At 43.7% G+C, this 16,030-nt stretch overlaps 1 protein-coding gene across 1 annotated transcript in view; it reads right to left on the bottom strand.

The window, feature by feature from the left end:
* Positions 1–15,580, bottom strand: part of CNPY1 (canopy FGF signaling regulator 1) — a 67,769-nt gene extending 52,189 nt beyond the window's left edge. The window contains exon 1 of the mRNA XM_054017017.1: positions 15,484–15,580. Coding sequence (XP_053872992.1) covers positions 15,484–15,580 — 97 coding nt within the window. The remainder of the gene's footprint in view (positions 1–15,483) is intronic.
* Positions 15,581–16,030: the final 450 nt, after the last annotated feature.

Here is a 16,030-nt window from a genome sequence, read left to right as displayed (position 1 = left end):
CTTGCCTGGGTACAACTTGCAGGCAGGAGATAGACCCTTACACAAGGATTCTTAGAAAGAAACAAAGGCAGAACAGACTTTATTGGTAGTATGTGCATCTTTCAGCATGAACTGCACCACAGCTGGCAGTAAGCATTTTATTCAAGCCCTAACTGCTATATAATCAAATAGCCAAAATCTATAACACTATTTATAATAGTACCATCTGTTGATTTCCCATGACATTGCGCACATAACTTGATCTTAGGAGAAACACTACATATGTTTGTTCAAAATTTGGACTTCGTAAAAACAAACTTTATAAAAAGCCACTTTAAAACTATCCCAATGGAAACAGCTGTTTTTAAGCAATTAGTGTTCACCTACAGTGTTTGCAACCCAAACATTGCAGTACTGAGGACATGAGAGTGAAAACGACTTCATTGATTTTCATTGTCCAAGCTGACAGAAATGCAGAAAGTAAACAAAAAGCATCAAAACTGAGAATTTTTTTTTTAAATCTGTCAGTTTCAATAAGTAACTGATGGTAAGTAACACGAGTCAAGAAAGGTGTACACTTATCAAATGTGATCTTAAAGCATCCTTGTTCCTTTAATATATTTTTACATGAAAGAGGTAGCCAATGCTTTATTAGTATTATTAGTGTTACTGCAGCACCTAGGAGCCCCAGTCATGGACCAGGGTCCCATTGTGCTAGGCGCTGTACAAACACGGAACAAAAAGACATCTCTTCCCCAAAGACTTTACAGTCTAAGTAGACTGTAGGTAGAGAACTTGCTCTGTAAACCTGGGAGTGAATCAAGCTGATATGGCTATCCGTATCACTGAGAGGCAAAGATCACAGGCCTGTCTTGCTGAAATGGAATTCAGTGTCAAATCTCTTGCTGATTTCAATGGGGAAAAGACTGGGCTTAACCTTATAATTGGGGTCCCATGACTGGAGAACATTGACATGAATCAGTATGTCTGTGTGCAGCAGGTGACAGCACCCACATGCTTGCTGCCAGCAGACAGACTGCTGCTGGCATAGGACTCAGGGAGGAATGAACGAGACCCACTCAGTGTTTCAGATCACAACACAATGTAACCCCAGAGAAGGGGAGGAGATAGCAGCTGAGGGCTGCATGGTTGTCATGCACTGCACAGAGTGCTGGCTGGCTGGGGAGGTGCAAGTATTCTGTATGTGGCTAGGAGGCCAAGAAATTATGGGGAAAACTTTTGGTGGGTCTGAGCCAACTTGCCCTATACCAAGTGGCCAGGTTTTATTACCATCACTAGGAGTATGACTTCTGCCCATTTTGGGGGCGGAGGAGAATGAGAAATGCTGATGAATGAGAAATGCTGATGAGAGAGAAACACTGATGAGCCATTAAATAAACCAAACCAGATGACAGTATTAGGAATCCATTTGACCAGATATCATTCTACTGTTTACTCTTTAAATCTTTCCCAATTACAGTTACAGAGAAATTGGCACAAGCCTCAAAGTTTGCTCAGATCTGGATTCAGAACAGGGGCGCTGGGTTTGGATTCAGTCTGATCTTCTCTGGCAGCAACTTCCACAGCCAGGGCTACGCTCTGCCTCACTGCCTGACAGCGTAGCCCTGGCTCTCCCCAGCTGTAACGTTCTAGTGATGCAGGGTTGGCCTAGAGGGTAATGGACGAGAAGGTCGTCTCTGAGACAGTCCGTCCCAATCCATTAGGGTCTTTGCAGGTTAAGGCCAGGCCTTTGAATTCTTTTCTGAAACCAACTGGGAGCCAGCACAGCTCACAAAGCACAGGTGATACAATCATGTTGGCCTCTCATGCTTGTGAGGAGGGCTGCCCCAGATTTCCCCCCATCACCACATCTCGCTCCACCCCCTTAATTTTTGTTTTTTTGTGTGTGTGGTTGTTGCATTCAGTCCCAAATAGACTGAACTGAATCATCCCACTGGGTGGTGACAAAAGAATGGCTTCCAGGAGCCCTGTCCTTGTCCGAGTTTCCTAGCTAGTCAGACTCTGCATCTTTCAGCAGGTGAATACCATCTGTTCCAATACAAGCACCTTTTCTCCCTCACAGACATAACTGATTTCCCAATCAAGTGTCAAAAGAGAACAAAATCTGTTCCAACTAAGCTCATATGTTCACTGCCTGAGGGAAGCCTCTGGCTTATATGACACTGGATGTACTCACGGAACAGTAACTATTTTGCTAGCTAATCAAGTTGGGCAGGAGTTACAACTCCTGTGGGTTGAACGGTGCTCCTTACACTGTAGATCTAGTGGGTCAGATCTTGCTCTCAGACGTACTGGTGTAAAGCCACAGTGACGCCAGTGAAGTCAATAACGTTACTCTGGATTTAGACTGGTGTGAATTAGAGCAGAATATGGCCCAGTTTCTCCAAAAATGCTACATTCTTACCCAGCCCACCATGGACTTTTATCTATTGAATGGAGCCAATGATTGTATTACCTATTAAAAGAAGCACAAAGGAATATAGAACTACAAAAGTCTTAAGACCCCATACTCCCATCCATGAACAATGGGAATCCCTCCCGGGGGGCTCTGCAGACCTAGAGATGGCTCTCCACAGTCTCTCCTTCCCAAAGTTGCAAGGGGAGTAGCTCTGTTAACCTGCCTTCCCTCATTGTCAAACCTCTTTTAGCGGGGCTCAGGAAGCAGCTACTGTGGGGGCAACTGGAAACAAGGCCCCTACAGGAAAGTCAGAAGGAACTAGGAAGGGGGCCTAGTAGCAGGACAGAGGCAAGGAACGTCACAGGGAATCCAAGGGAGCAGAATCCATTACTTCTGCGTAAGAGAGGATCGGGCCCCGTTCTGCAGGGTACTCGGTGCCTCCTCCGGTGGAACTGAAGGCACTCGTCACCTCTCAAGGGGAGCTCTGAACATTGCAAGACTGGACTTCAAGCTATTTTCAAGAGTCAAACTGAGGCTAAGCATAGAGATCAGCCCTGTATTTAAGGATTCACCACCCTGCCAAGATAACTAGGTTCCATAAAAAGCTGTGTGCGGATTAATAACACTTCAAAAATTAGTTAACCCAGCATAGACCCACCAGGGCTGATGAAGATTTGAGACCCTACGTTTAGACTGCCTCACAGCCCCCCCAAGAAATTGCATAGAAGCAGGAAATGAATTGGAAAGGTTGAAAGGAGGCCAGCAAGTCAATAATTGAGTACTCCAGGCCAGATAGGAAACCAAAGCAGAGACAAGAATCTCCAAATACTGGCGAGTTAGCACTGGTTGCAGTCTGGAAAGGATCTTAAAATAACAGGGATTCCTGGAGACATAATAAACATGTCTCTAAGTTGTCATCTTGAACGGAAAGTAATTGCCTAGATGTCTGACTGACTTACTGCTAAAGCTAAATATGTAGTTCTGTAACTTGTTGTCAGCTATATCTCCACAGGTTTATGATTTTCCAGGAAAGCACACCAGAAATAAAAGCAAATGTCCAGAAGAAATTATGCATCTTGATCTTCAACTTCAGTTGTTGGTAATGGGTTGAAAACACATTTTTAAAAAGTTATGTAACTGAGTTCCAGATCAAGACATTTTATCTTGGAATTCATCAGTCTCTTGTGCATACATAATGCAAACTCCCCTGGCTGATGCATATATAGTTACATCTCCATTGTGAGTTCAAGGGAAGACTCAACTCTTGATTTCCTGAACTCAAGCCAGAATACGACACAGTCCATGCAGTTCCAATTTCCCAGCTACTTAAGAATTTCCTCAGTTCCTTGTAAAAGCACAGGGCCTGATTCTTCCCCTCGCTTCTATTAGTTTTACAGAAGTGTAACACAATTACTGAGCTACAGTTACTCCTGATTTATCCAGTGCTAGTGAGAAGAGAAACAGGCTCACAGTCTGGTTTTAGAATCTTCCTGTTCCCAATTCCTGCAGCCTCCCTTAGCCCCGAATGTTTACACACACTGACTACAAATAAAAGGCTCGCCAGCTGGTGGTTTTTATTGCCTGCTGAACACTCTTCTTTCAAAGCTGAGTTCTCCAAACTGTAACAAAAATACTCTGGGTCAGATATTTGTAATATGGTGCGCATTCAATGATTAAAAGCTGGCTAATTCAGAGGTTTCAAAATGTAATTATAAACAGGGAATCATCAGCAAATGGGTGTGTTTCTAGTCAGGTCCCGCAGGGTTCTTGGCCCCATGATATTTAACATTTTTATGAATGACTTGGAAGAAAACATAAAATTAGTCACTGACAAAGTCTGCAATGACACAAAAATTGGGGGTGTGGTGACTAATGAAGAGGACAGGTTACTGATACAGAGCAATCTGGGTTGCTTGGAAAGCTGGGTGCATGCAAACAATATGCATTTCAGTGTAGTCAAATGTAAATGTATACACCTCGGAACAAAACGTAAGCCATACTTACAAGAAGGGGGACTTGATCCTCAAAAGCAGTGACATTGAAAAAGATTTGGGGGTCATGGTGAATAATCATCTATGAACTCCCAGTGGGACGTTATGGTCAAAAGGGCTAATGAGATCCTTGGATGCATAAACAGGAGAAGCCTGAGCAGGAGTAGAGAGGTTGTTTTACCTCTGTAATTGGCACTGGGGTGACTGATCCTGTAATACTGTGTCCAGTTCTGGTGCCCACAATTCAAGGAGGATGTTGATAAATTGGAGAGGGTTCAGAGAAGAGCCATGAGAATGATTAGAAAACATGCCTTATATTCCCGGAGATCAACTATTCATCTTAACTAAGGCATAATTAAACCATCCCCAATGAACAGCGGTAGCTATGTTGGTGGGAGAGCATCTCCCGCTGACATAGCGCTGTCCACACCGTGCTTTTGTCAGTGAAACTTATGTTGGTCAGAGTTTATATTCACCAACTCGCTGCCGCCGAATTGCCGCTGAAGAGCCGAACCTGCCACCCCTTTCCGTTGGCCGCCCCAAGCACCTGCTTGCTGGGCTGGTGCCTGGAGCCGGCCCTGGTTATACAAATTATATATTTAAAAGATCGGAGTAAAATAGGACTATACTCTAACTCAGCTCTCTGACTGGTTCACAGCTACTTAAATTAAGATCAGGTGCTTTGGGCGGCCAACAGAAAGGGGCGGCAGGTCTGGCTCTTCAGCGGCAAGTCCCTCGGTCCCTATCGGAGGGAAGGACCTGCCGAATTGCCGCCGAAGAATCAAAATCCAATCATGGCTTTTTCTTTTTTTTCCACCACTTGGGGCAGCAAAAACGCAGGAGCTGGCCCTGGGTATAACAGTAGTACCTACATCCCATTGTGCTAAGCACTGTCCAAACACATAGTAATTCATGTCCCCCAAACATCTTCCATTCTAACTAGGCAAGAATGGAGGATGGGAAGGTAGGAATATTATCATCCCTATTTTACAAGTGGGAAACTAAGGCACAAACAGATTAAGTGACTTGCCTAAGGTCACACTGTGAATGGGTGGCAGAGTCAGGTATTGAACTTCTATCTCCAGAGTCCCAATCCACTGCCTTAATCACAGGACCCTCCTTCCTCTCTCTGTTTCTAAATATAGACATACAGCACTTGAGAATTCCCCTCAAGCTGAGCCAGTTTCCAGCTCAGAGTGAATTTGTGAAGCTGAGTTATAAATCTTCCTCCTCCTCCAAACCAGGCACAAAATGTGTTTTTTAATGGAAACCTTCCACTGAACTATCACACTGTGAACAAGGCCTATATATGAAGCAACTGTGTCTAATATATGCTCAAGATATAAGTTTGAGATGTCAGAACGTTTTATCTGAAACAAGCAGACATTCATGCACAAGAGGATAACTTCAAACCTATCTACCCATCTATCCAACTCCAAGCTCTAGGTAGATAGAGAAATCAAGCAGAAGCTAAAGTTGCTGAAGGAATGCAAAATGATTTCTGCAGGCAAAACGAACAGGGTGTCCCTGTAAGTACTACTAAACACAATTCTAGAGAGAAACGGGGAAATTACTTACTCTCGGGTCTCCTGCCCTCACATGCACAACTGTGAGCTAAGTAACATGCTCTGATGAGGCAGTCAAAACATGTGCCTCAAGGGGTTCGTACAGCATACAATACCTTCTTTCAGTCAGCTCCTCTTTCTCCCAAACTGACCTTATTTTCTTAGTTAAAAAGAAAGAAAATTATAGCACAAGACATAGGAAGAAGAGTAGGAGGTTGCAGCACTACAGAACCATTGCCTCAACTCATGCAAATCCAAATAGCTCTCTTGACTTCCAGGGAGCTGCTAATTTACACAAGCTCAGGACCTGGCCCAGAGTTTTACACACCTCTGAGTTTGATCTCGTACCATGGAAAATCAGGAGTAACTCTGCTGATTTAAAAGCTGTGTAAGTGAGACCACAGTCAGACTTACTAGACAGTAAATTCCTTTCTCCAAAGTTATATTTGTTATTAGGTATCCTCAGTCTTGGAGATTGCAAAACCAGAAGGATATTTCCATTAATTTATTTATTTACATCCAATAGATGACAAACGGGAAATCAATTATTTAAGACAGGAATAGCATTTTTTGAAAACGCTATTATTTTTCTTTACACCCAGGAAATGCTATATTGTACACGATACTGATTTTTTAATATCGACATATTAGAATCCCACACCCCTTCTGTATTAATATATCAGGTATTAACATTAAGCTATTTAACATTCTTAGAGAATAAAATGAAAAATGTGTCTGAAATAGATAACTTTGTAACTGCTCCTGCTCCTACTGAACTCAGTGGAAAACTCACATTGACTTCAATGGAAACAGAGTTAAGAATCCAACTATGTATGTACTAGCTGTCTGTTACAGTTATGGTACAGTGTAAAAGGGAGCCCAGGCTGGGTCACAAGAGCTCAGTGGTACCCCAATTCTAGGTGGCACTCAGGGTGGGAACCCATCGTAGCTGCTACTTTTAGGTACTCTGAGTAGCAAATCTGAGCACCCCAGACTCCAAATGAAGTCAACTAGAGCCCAGAAGTTCTGAAAACCAGACTCAGGACTACATGCTCTCAAGGAGCCTGAAAGCTGCAATCCTTTAGAAGGAAAGTCAAGAAACCTGCAGCAGAAGGGAGTATGCACATACTCACACAATGTATCAGGCACAGTGACCAGCACAACATGGCAGTAATGTATGAAGTAAACAAAAATGGAGCCCATACAATTGAATTGGAAAAGGGTAAGCCAGTTGGACCAGACACAGCAGAAGCTTAAGATCATCTCAGAAGAAAAACACCATCACTGAAAGATGGAGGGGAGGCTGGGTTATGAACCTTCCTAACAGCTGCACATGGGAACTTCCTTCTCCGCACGTGTTTATGGGCTGTTCTAGCATTGAGCTAGTTCAGTGGTTTTCAACATGTGGTACATGGACCCCTAGGGATCCTCAGACTATGTCTAAGGGGTCCACGAAAGGTTGTCATTACCATAGACCTGCAGGGGTGCTCGAACAATTTTTATAGTGGCAATGCTGATGATGGAAACCATGTATTTGGTATTTGTTATTACTAATTCAAGCCAGAGAGTGTGGCAGCACCCCCAAAACCCCTAGTTCTAGAACCACTGTGGACCAACCTGTCGTCTGCGGACCCCTGGCAGTCAGACTATGTCTAAGATTTCCAAAGGGGCCCACACCTCCATTCAAAAATTTTTTAGGTGTCCACAAATGGAAAAAGGTTGGAAGTCACTGAGCTAGTTAATCCGGAAGTATAAGCAGATCCAACTTCAGTCAATGGTAGCCCGCCATTCTAGAAAAGCACGTGCTCTTGGTGAGCACCACAAATGCATGCAAGAGCAGAGAAACTCCCCAAAATGCCCTTGACTGAGTGGCTCACAAAGGAAAAGAGCCAATTACTGCTAAAAGCTAATAGAGTTTTTCCTTTAGCTGAAGCAAAAGAGGCTTATGCTTTTTGTATTGAAGGTCACAGGTTCAATCCCTGCTGACAACCAGTATGGGAGAAATAAAAATAATAAATAGTCAAAAAGGGATAAGAAAAGTGGCTACTGGCCACATTTTGATGATTAGAGATGGTAATAAATAATAAAAGAAAAGTCCATGAAAATATTTTGGTCAAAACTTCAAAAAATTTCAGCCAGCTTCATTGATAATACAATTTGTAATAACACTTTATTTATTTTTGTTAAGAGATTTAGACTATTCCCAATTCCCCTCAACCTTGCCTTTATTATTAGTCTGCTTATCTTCCAAAAAGATCATCTAAACTACACTTCTATAGGGAATGCGATTCTTAGCAGTGTAGGGCTTTGCAATTATCCAGTTCTGAATGAACTTGTTGTTAAAACATTTTTTTAAGTCTAATGAAAACATTAGAACAATTCCTAGCAGCAATAGTTGTCATTAAATCAATAGCCTGTGTAAGTCCATTATACTGATATTTGACACAAGCTGCTGAAGGTCTGCTAACAATGGGGCCATACTGAAGTATGCCCTCGACTAAGCATATTTCAGGCAAGATAAAAATCTGTTAACTCTACAGTATCTAAAACTTACCAATAAAATAAGCAGCTCACTGAAATGTTACTGTATCTTCTACTAGGATCACCATAGTTATATGGGCTTTGGAACCAGACCATTCCTTAGGGGTACAGTGGAATTCTCCTCTATCACAGCTATGTTCTAGCATCAGCTAGAAAAGCTTTCTGATTATTTAACCACCTAGCTCATAAAGCACATATAGCGATTTCATAACAAAAATGCAGCTAAGCTTGAAGGGCCTGCTCCGACTCCCATTTAAATCAATGGGAGTTTTGTCATTGATTTCAGTGGGAGCAAGATCTTTCCTTAAGTCCCTGGAAAAGGAAAGTTCTCAAAGAAAAAGAGAATCTCTGTGTGCAAATGTAGTAGCTGTCAGGATCAAGAAACAAAACTAGACTGATTTCCTCATACAAAAGCAGACTATTTTGGTAGGTCCCTTGTAAATACCATCACACTACAAATGTCAAAATTATTTAAAGACCTAGGGCTCTTATGCAATACATATTTTAATGTCTCACTTATGGGCTGTAAATATGGCTTCTATCCTCTTGTGGACTCCTAGGGGATGGTTCAAAAAGGATCTCTTTCTCTATTACTACAGAGTTTTGAGTCATTTCAATAGAATCCTATAGGTTTAATCACTGTTAAAAACTATGGAATTTTACAAACTTGGCTCCACAAGGCTAGAATGAATGGCTAGTTAGAGGGAAAGGAGAGTGTCAGAGAACAATGACTCCATGCAACATTTATCCTAATTTCCCAGGTCATTAATTCTGAGCAGTAACAATTTCCCCTCTGTGTCTGTGTTTTTTTAATGCAAGGTGAAGGTGGAGAGTGTGTATGCACAGTAGGTGAAGGGGAGGTGAAACCAATGGTAGGATATCAACTTTATGAGCCATGCTGCCAGAGCTGAAGAAGACAGTCCAGGGAGGCTGAAGGAGTGTGAATCTGGGTTCTGTGTTGAGATCCAGCCATCTCCGGTGTCTCTGCTTTCCTCTCCTTTCTCAGACCGTGATCTCACCAAGACCGCACTGCCACAGGTTACACCTCCCAGCAGGGACCAAGAGTCTGCCGAGGAGTTAAACACATTCTGAGACAAGTCCTCCCTTTCCCCACATTCTAAGTCAAAGGTGTCTACATTAGGGTTTGTCTACAGCAGGAATTTTTAGCAAAAATTTCAACAGTGGAAGCATTAGTGTAGATAAGGCTCCTGCAGTCAGCAGTGTATTTAATACCTTGTCCTTTAGATCTGCTCCAAGCAGGGTTAGACACCAGTGCTAAAAAGCCAAGTAGCCAGTCTATACTAGAGCGCCCTCTATTGTTACCATCAGTGGAACTACACTCGTAGTAGCAAGGGTGGGCACTTCTTACCAAAACCCTAGTGTAGACAACTTCTGGGACAAAGGCCAATATCACTTACTGACTATGAAATTACCATAATGTCTAGCAAACAGGGTCATATGTGGCACACTAACTCCTTTAGACATCAAGCTTTAGGCTTATTCTGTCTGAAGCATCTTAGATACTTTATTATTCTTTAACAAACGGTGAGTTTAGGGGATTTTTATGTCTGGAAGATTACCTACTTATACTCTACTCATTATAGAGCCTGTTCAGAACATACCATAAGTCTTCAGCAGAAGACATTCTTAGTTTCAGAATATGGTGGGACTGTTCCAATTTAACCAAACTGAAAATCAACTTAGACAATAGAAACCATCTCAAATTCAGAAAGGAAGATTAAGGATGAAAAGAGGACAGTATGCAGTCTTCTGGGAATGAAAAACCAGAGAAGGGATGAGGGGGGAGGGAAGGGGGATGATCTTGTTTATTCTAAGGAAAAAAATTGGGTTTTTTTCTCCCTCCATCATTCGGAATCTTTAAATCAAGACAGGATCTCTTACTAAAATATACATTCTAGTTCAATCACAAATTATGTGGCCGGAAGTGTGGCAGTTCAGGAACCGAGGCTGAGAATTTGTAACAGTACAAATATAGTACAAGTAGCCAGCAAAAGACGTTTATTTTAAGTTTCAGATCTGAGCACCATTTGTTTTATCCCAACAAATAAATTCATCAGCCACAGAACAGAATATTGCAACACAGTCAGACCACTAAGGCTGGGTCTACACTACCCGCCTGAATCGGCGGGTAGAAATCGACCTCTCGGGATTCGATTTATCACGTCCCATCGGGATGCAACAATCGATCCCCGAATCGACGCTCTTACTCCACCAGCGGAGGTGGGAGTAAGTGCCATCGACGGGAAGCCGCAGAGGTCGATTTTGCCACCATCCCTACAGCGGGGTAAGTCGGCTGCGATACGTTGAATTCAGCTACGCTATTTGTGTATCTTAAATCGACACCCCCCCCGCCCCCCGTAGTGTAGATGTAGCCTTAGAGACCAGGTACAGGCTGTCCTCAGATCCCAGTTTAAAATCTCAAATACTTTTTTACAAGACCTCTGACTCAAGCAATAAGCATGAAAGGATTCCAGTTAATTAGATACGTATTTCTTTATTTAACTGTAACATCAGAAATGAAGCTTGCAGTACATTAAGAGACAGAATCTTTATTTAATTACAAGTTTGTTTTTTAAAAAGGCTATATTGTTGGTTAAGTAACTGTACTGAGTTTTTTGCATATGATTAAAGAGAGTGGTGAGATGTTCTCTCCTTCACTTTCTGTCCTGGAGAATTGTGCAATATGCCAGTGTTAAAAAACTGCCATATTCCACCTCAGAGGTGGCTGCACATCAGCATTGTTTGAAGGTATTTCTTTTAAATCTAGATTGGTTTCTAGGCCACTATTAGATGTTTTGAAAAGAAAATTACTATATAAACTGTTCCAGCACCCCTGTCCTGAGCAATCTGCATAGTGGGGGTGCTGAGAGCCATTGAACCAAACTGTAAACCCTGTATAGGACTGAAACCACTTCAAACCAGGGGGTGTGGCAGCACCACTAGTTCCAGCATCTCTGACTCAGGAATTACATATTTTATACTGGATGGCTGCTTGAGGTGGGGATCATGTCTTTCTGTACTGGGCTGTAAAACACCCAGCACAGCTTTGTATATCATAAATAAAAATAAAAGATATTTCCAATATTATCTATAAAAGAAATTACCTCACCTACCTTGCTCTCATAAATAAGTAATCATAGACAAACTACATTTAAAACAAAAACAAACAAACCAAACAAAAAAAGCCACCTTTGAGGTTGCAAAGTTTAACACTCATAAGTAAGGAAATGCCAGAATGAAGAGACCCATGAAGGAGGCTGTTGTCTGTAGAACCCTAAGCGCTTTGTTGCAGAAGTTGGAAGGTGTTTAGTGAATGAGGCAGGTGATTATAGGAAAAGAAAGAATGGTCTCATGGTTAAAGCAGCTGAATGCTGCCCTGGAGAAGCGGATTCTACCCCTGCTTCTGCCAGAGAGTTCTTGCGTGATGCTGGGCAAGTCACTTAAACCTATCTTTTCATGGGTGGCCACTGTGTGCTCCTCATTTTCTGCATGCTCAACGTGAGACCCTGGGGTTTGATTTGCAGAAGTACTGATCTCTCCCAGCTGCAAATGAGGTCAATGGGAGCTGTGCTTGGAACACAAAGAGCTATATAATAAGTACTCTGAAAAACGAGCTCCTAGACACCTAAATTGGGCACTCAAAATTAGTGGACACTTTTGACCTTAATCTCTCCATGCGTCAGTTCCCCATGTGTAAAATGGGGATAATACCACTCCCTCATCTCACTTCCACTCAAGGGTGTTTGAGCCTTCCCAAAAGTGGTCTAAAAGCAGCCCCCTGCCCATGTTCCCACTGCCTGGACCCCCCCACCCAGGGCAGGTGGAGGGGCCCAATCCCCACAGCTGTCTGCGTGGCTCTGTCCCCAACCTGGCTCTGGCCAGTGGGTGGGGCCTCAGAGACACAGTCCGGCCATAAGACAAGACCCGCACAGGGCCAGGCAGCTGTGGGGAGCTGCGGTGGACCCTCCACTGCCCGTGGGGGTGGGGGGGGGCCTGAGGAGAGCAGCCCCTGGCCCATGTCCCCACCTCCCAGGCCCTCCACCCAGGGCAGATGGAGGTCCCTGGCTCCTCACAGCTGCCTGTGTGGCTCTTACCATGGCTGGGCTGTGGCTCCAAACCCCCACCTCCTGCCCTGAGCCAGGTCAGAGACAAAGCCGCACGGGCAGCTGTGGGGAGCTGGCATGGAGTCACAGACCCTCCACTTCCACCTGCCCTGGTGGGGAGTGGGGACATGGGCAGGGGACTGCTTTTGGGGTCCACACAGCTCCCACAACTGCCTGGGCTCCCTGGTTGGGCTCCACCAGCTGCTGGCCTGGCTGGGCAATGAGGCCTCAGGGGGGAAGGAGATGGGGTCTGCCCTGGCAAAAAAAGTAAGGGCCTTGGCCCCCGGGATCCCCTTGTTCCAGCACCACTGCTTCCATTCCTGGTCTGTCTCTTGTCCCAACTGCATTTCAGACAGCTTTCTCTGTCTCAATATCTGAGTGGCAGCGGTGGGATCACTGAGAGCATAGCTGAGACAGCCTCCCTGCTCTCAGTTCCAGTACCCAGCATTACAGTGATTCATAGCAGTTAGGTCAGCAATTGTAGGGAAAGTCCTGCTCAGCCCCTGCAGCCCTCAGTTGGAGCATGCTCAGTGCAATTGCTGCAGAATTTAGTTGCCAAACTAACAAGTCTTAACTGAGCGCATGTGAACGGCAATTTTTCAAAGATGTACAATTTGGTCTTTTTATTTTTTTAAAAAACCAGGAGCAGCAAAAGGCATATCCCTGAAACCAGGTTAAACCTCAGAGGCTCAGAACCAAGTGTCAAGTTCCCACTGCAAAGCATGGGGGCATTAAAGCTTCTCAATGAAAAGGCTGTAAAAAAAAATTTAACATGAGGAAAAAAAAAAGGGGGGGGGGGTTTGCCTAATCTCATTCTTCGAAACAGCCATTTTTGCTGAAATTTGCCCCCAAATTTCAGCCTGAGGCAGGCATCTGGCATGGAAAATTTCAGCCCAAACAGTGAGAGTTTGGCAAAGTTATAAGGAACTGAAAACAGGATTAGTGGGAGATGTCGGGAAACATTACAGGTGACAGTGCCAGCTCTGTATTTAATAGGCAGCCCAAATATATTCCCACCCAGTTAAAATGATACAACTATCAAAGTTCAAAACAAACAAACAGTTCTCAGAACAAAGCAGTTATTGGGCTTAAATAGACCTAATATTGGTGGACAGGTACTAATGCCTCAGCTCCAATTTCTCTAATCACTGTGCATCTGTAGGCCGTTTCAGTCACTGCTCAGCCTGCCACCCTGGTTTGTTCTGCTGCTTGCAGAGAATGCAGGGTGGTATCTCTCAAAACTGTTGTGCTTGCACCACCCAAAGCTTTGTCAAGGGATCCTGGGACTGAGATATGGCTGCATCTGAAGCCCCAGCATTCATGAGGGAGGATTTATTTCAATATGTTGTTGAAACGATCTGATGTCAGGTTATTTGTCTCAGGGGGACACGTGTTTCTTGTAGTTTGTTAAGCCATCTGTTAAGAAATTCAGCCACTTGTCTCTCTGCTATGAGACCACAGATGGAGAGTTTTTCCCCTTGTGTGCACTACTGTCAATATATGCCAAAGCCTTGTTATTTGGAGCCAGGTGGAATCACCGAGACGAGAGAGCTTTGGATGAAAGGTGCAATATGGGTAGACCTGTATACAGGCAATACTCCTGAACAAAGCCAGGCTCTCTCTGCCTAGTTCAGTGGCGTTTTAAATGCCTCCATGCTACCTCTCAAGCATGCCAGACCTTTCTTCCTGCTCAGCACCAAACTGCAATTTCGGGAGGAGCTGCTCCGGAGACACTGTTTTCAGAAGTGCCATTTTAGAGCTGTAATAGACGATAGAGCTGCAGGATGCAGGGACATAGGCAAGGTTGTATGATTTAAAGGGCTAGGGAGGGGATCGGATGGCTGAAGAAAGTGACAAGAGGCTGTGGAGCCTCTCTTATCTGGGCTACTGGTTTGAATCTCTTCTAGGCTGGTAGTGACTGAAGTATCAATGCCAGATGATACTGTTTGGTGGCTTGCGTGCAAGGACAAGGGGTCTATGCAGGTACAGAAAAATATGAAATTCTAACAATTCAGAGTCTCCCTGTAGAGATTCTGCTGCCTTCAACAGGATCTAAGATAGCACTTGGTTAAAAATTAAGACTCTAATCCTGACTGCAAAGAAAATGGTATCTGCAGAGAGATGAATACAGCACTAAGAGAGGTACTAAAATCCCCCAGTCACTTTAAAGGGCTATTAGCACTAAGTGTCGATAATGTTACCTTTACATGGCAGATTCTCACACCATAAACACCCAGCTAACATCTCCCCAGTGCGGCTGGGTGCATCCACCACACTCCGGTGTGGAGTTCCTAAGGAAGGATGTTGTATAGAAAAGTGCAGTTTGGTCTGAATGGTCTCCCTTTCTTTCACCATATCTTAGACAGGGAGGTTTAGCCACCATAGAACATTAAAAAATAATGTAAAAAAATAATGGCCATCCTCTTCCTGCCCTGGAGCACCATGGGGACTGTAGCCCTTCATGGAATTTCCCAGGTGGACTGGCCCTTTAAAAGAGTCCTGGTATCCTCCAGGAAGAAGAAAGTCAGCAGCTCCCAGCAAAGTTGCTGGGCCTCCCTCCATACAGCAGAGACAAGATTTTGAGAGTGATGAGTGCTCAGGAAAGTTGGTCAGAAAAATGCACAAAAACCAGAAACAAACATTTCTAAAAAAAAGTTAGCAAAATTCCCCCCATCCCAGCTCCATTTCCTGACCATCTCTAGCACTCAGCACCTCCGGAAATCAGGCTGCTTTTATAGAGAACCTATGTTTAGAGGGCCTATGTATGGCACCTACGTTTGAAAACTTGGGCAGAGTTTTTATCTGTGAAATGTCAAAGTATAAGAATGCAAAAAAATCCCAACCCAAATCAACCAACCACTAACCTCCACAAAACACCTCTTGATCTTGCTCTCCCTCCACATTGTTACTGGAGAAGGTTAGTAGCAGCAGCAATGCCAGACGAAGCAGAACCATTCCCATAGTCTCTACCTAAGGAAACAAGCAATAATCATCCTCAGCACTTCTATAGGCAGCTTTTTATTAGGCCCAATTCTGAAGGTGATCAGCCTCTCACAAGACCAGATCCCTCGGTCTTTACACATGGTACAAATATTGAGCAAGGTCCCAGGTGTGCAATGAGATGCCTGCAAGCAGACACTTCAGTAGGATGGGGGGGGAGGGAGTGTGCAGGGGTCCTTCCACATTGCTGGATTGGAGCCTAACTAAAGGGCGGGGGGGAAGTCGCATTCTTCAGCATAACATTAGTTTATAAAAAGAAGCCCCAAGTTACAGAAACCACCACTATTTCTGCCAAAATTTAAATATACACAAGTAACATTTTAAAAATACAGCTATTTAATGATATTTGTACATTGTTATGTCTCTAAAGCATATAAAACTCTATAGCTAATGCAGCTTAGGGCATACCAG

Source organism: Malaclemys terrapin, chromosome 2, assembly GCF_027887155.1.
Source record: "Malaclemys terrapin pileata isolate rMalTer1 chromosome 2, rMalTer1.hap1, whole genome shotgun sequence".
Taxonomy (NCBI): domain Eukaryota; kingdom Metazoa; phylum Chordata; order Testudines; family Emydidae; genus Malaclemys; species Malaclemys terrapin.
This window is presented reverse-complemented; position numbering and strand designations above follow the sequence as displayed.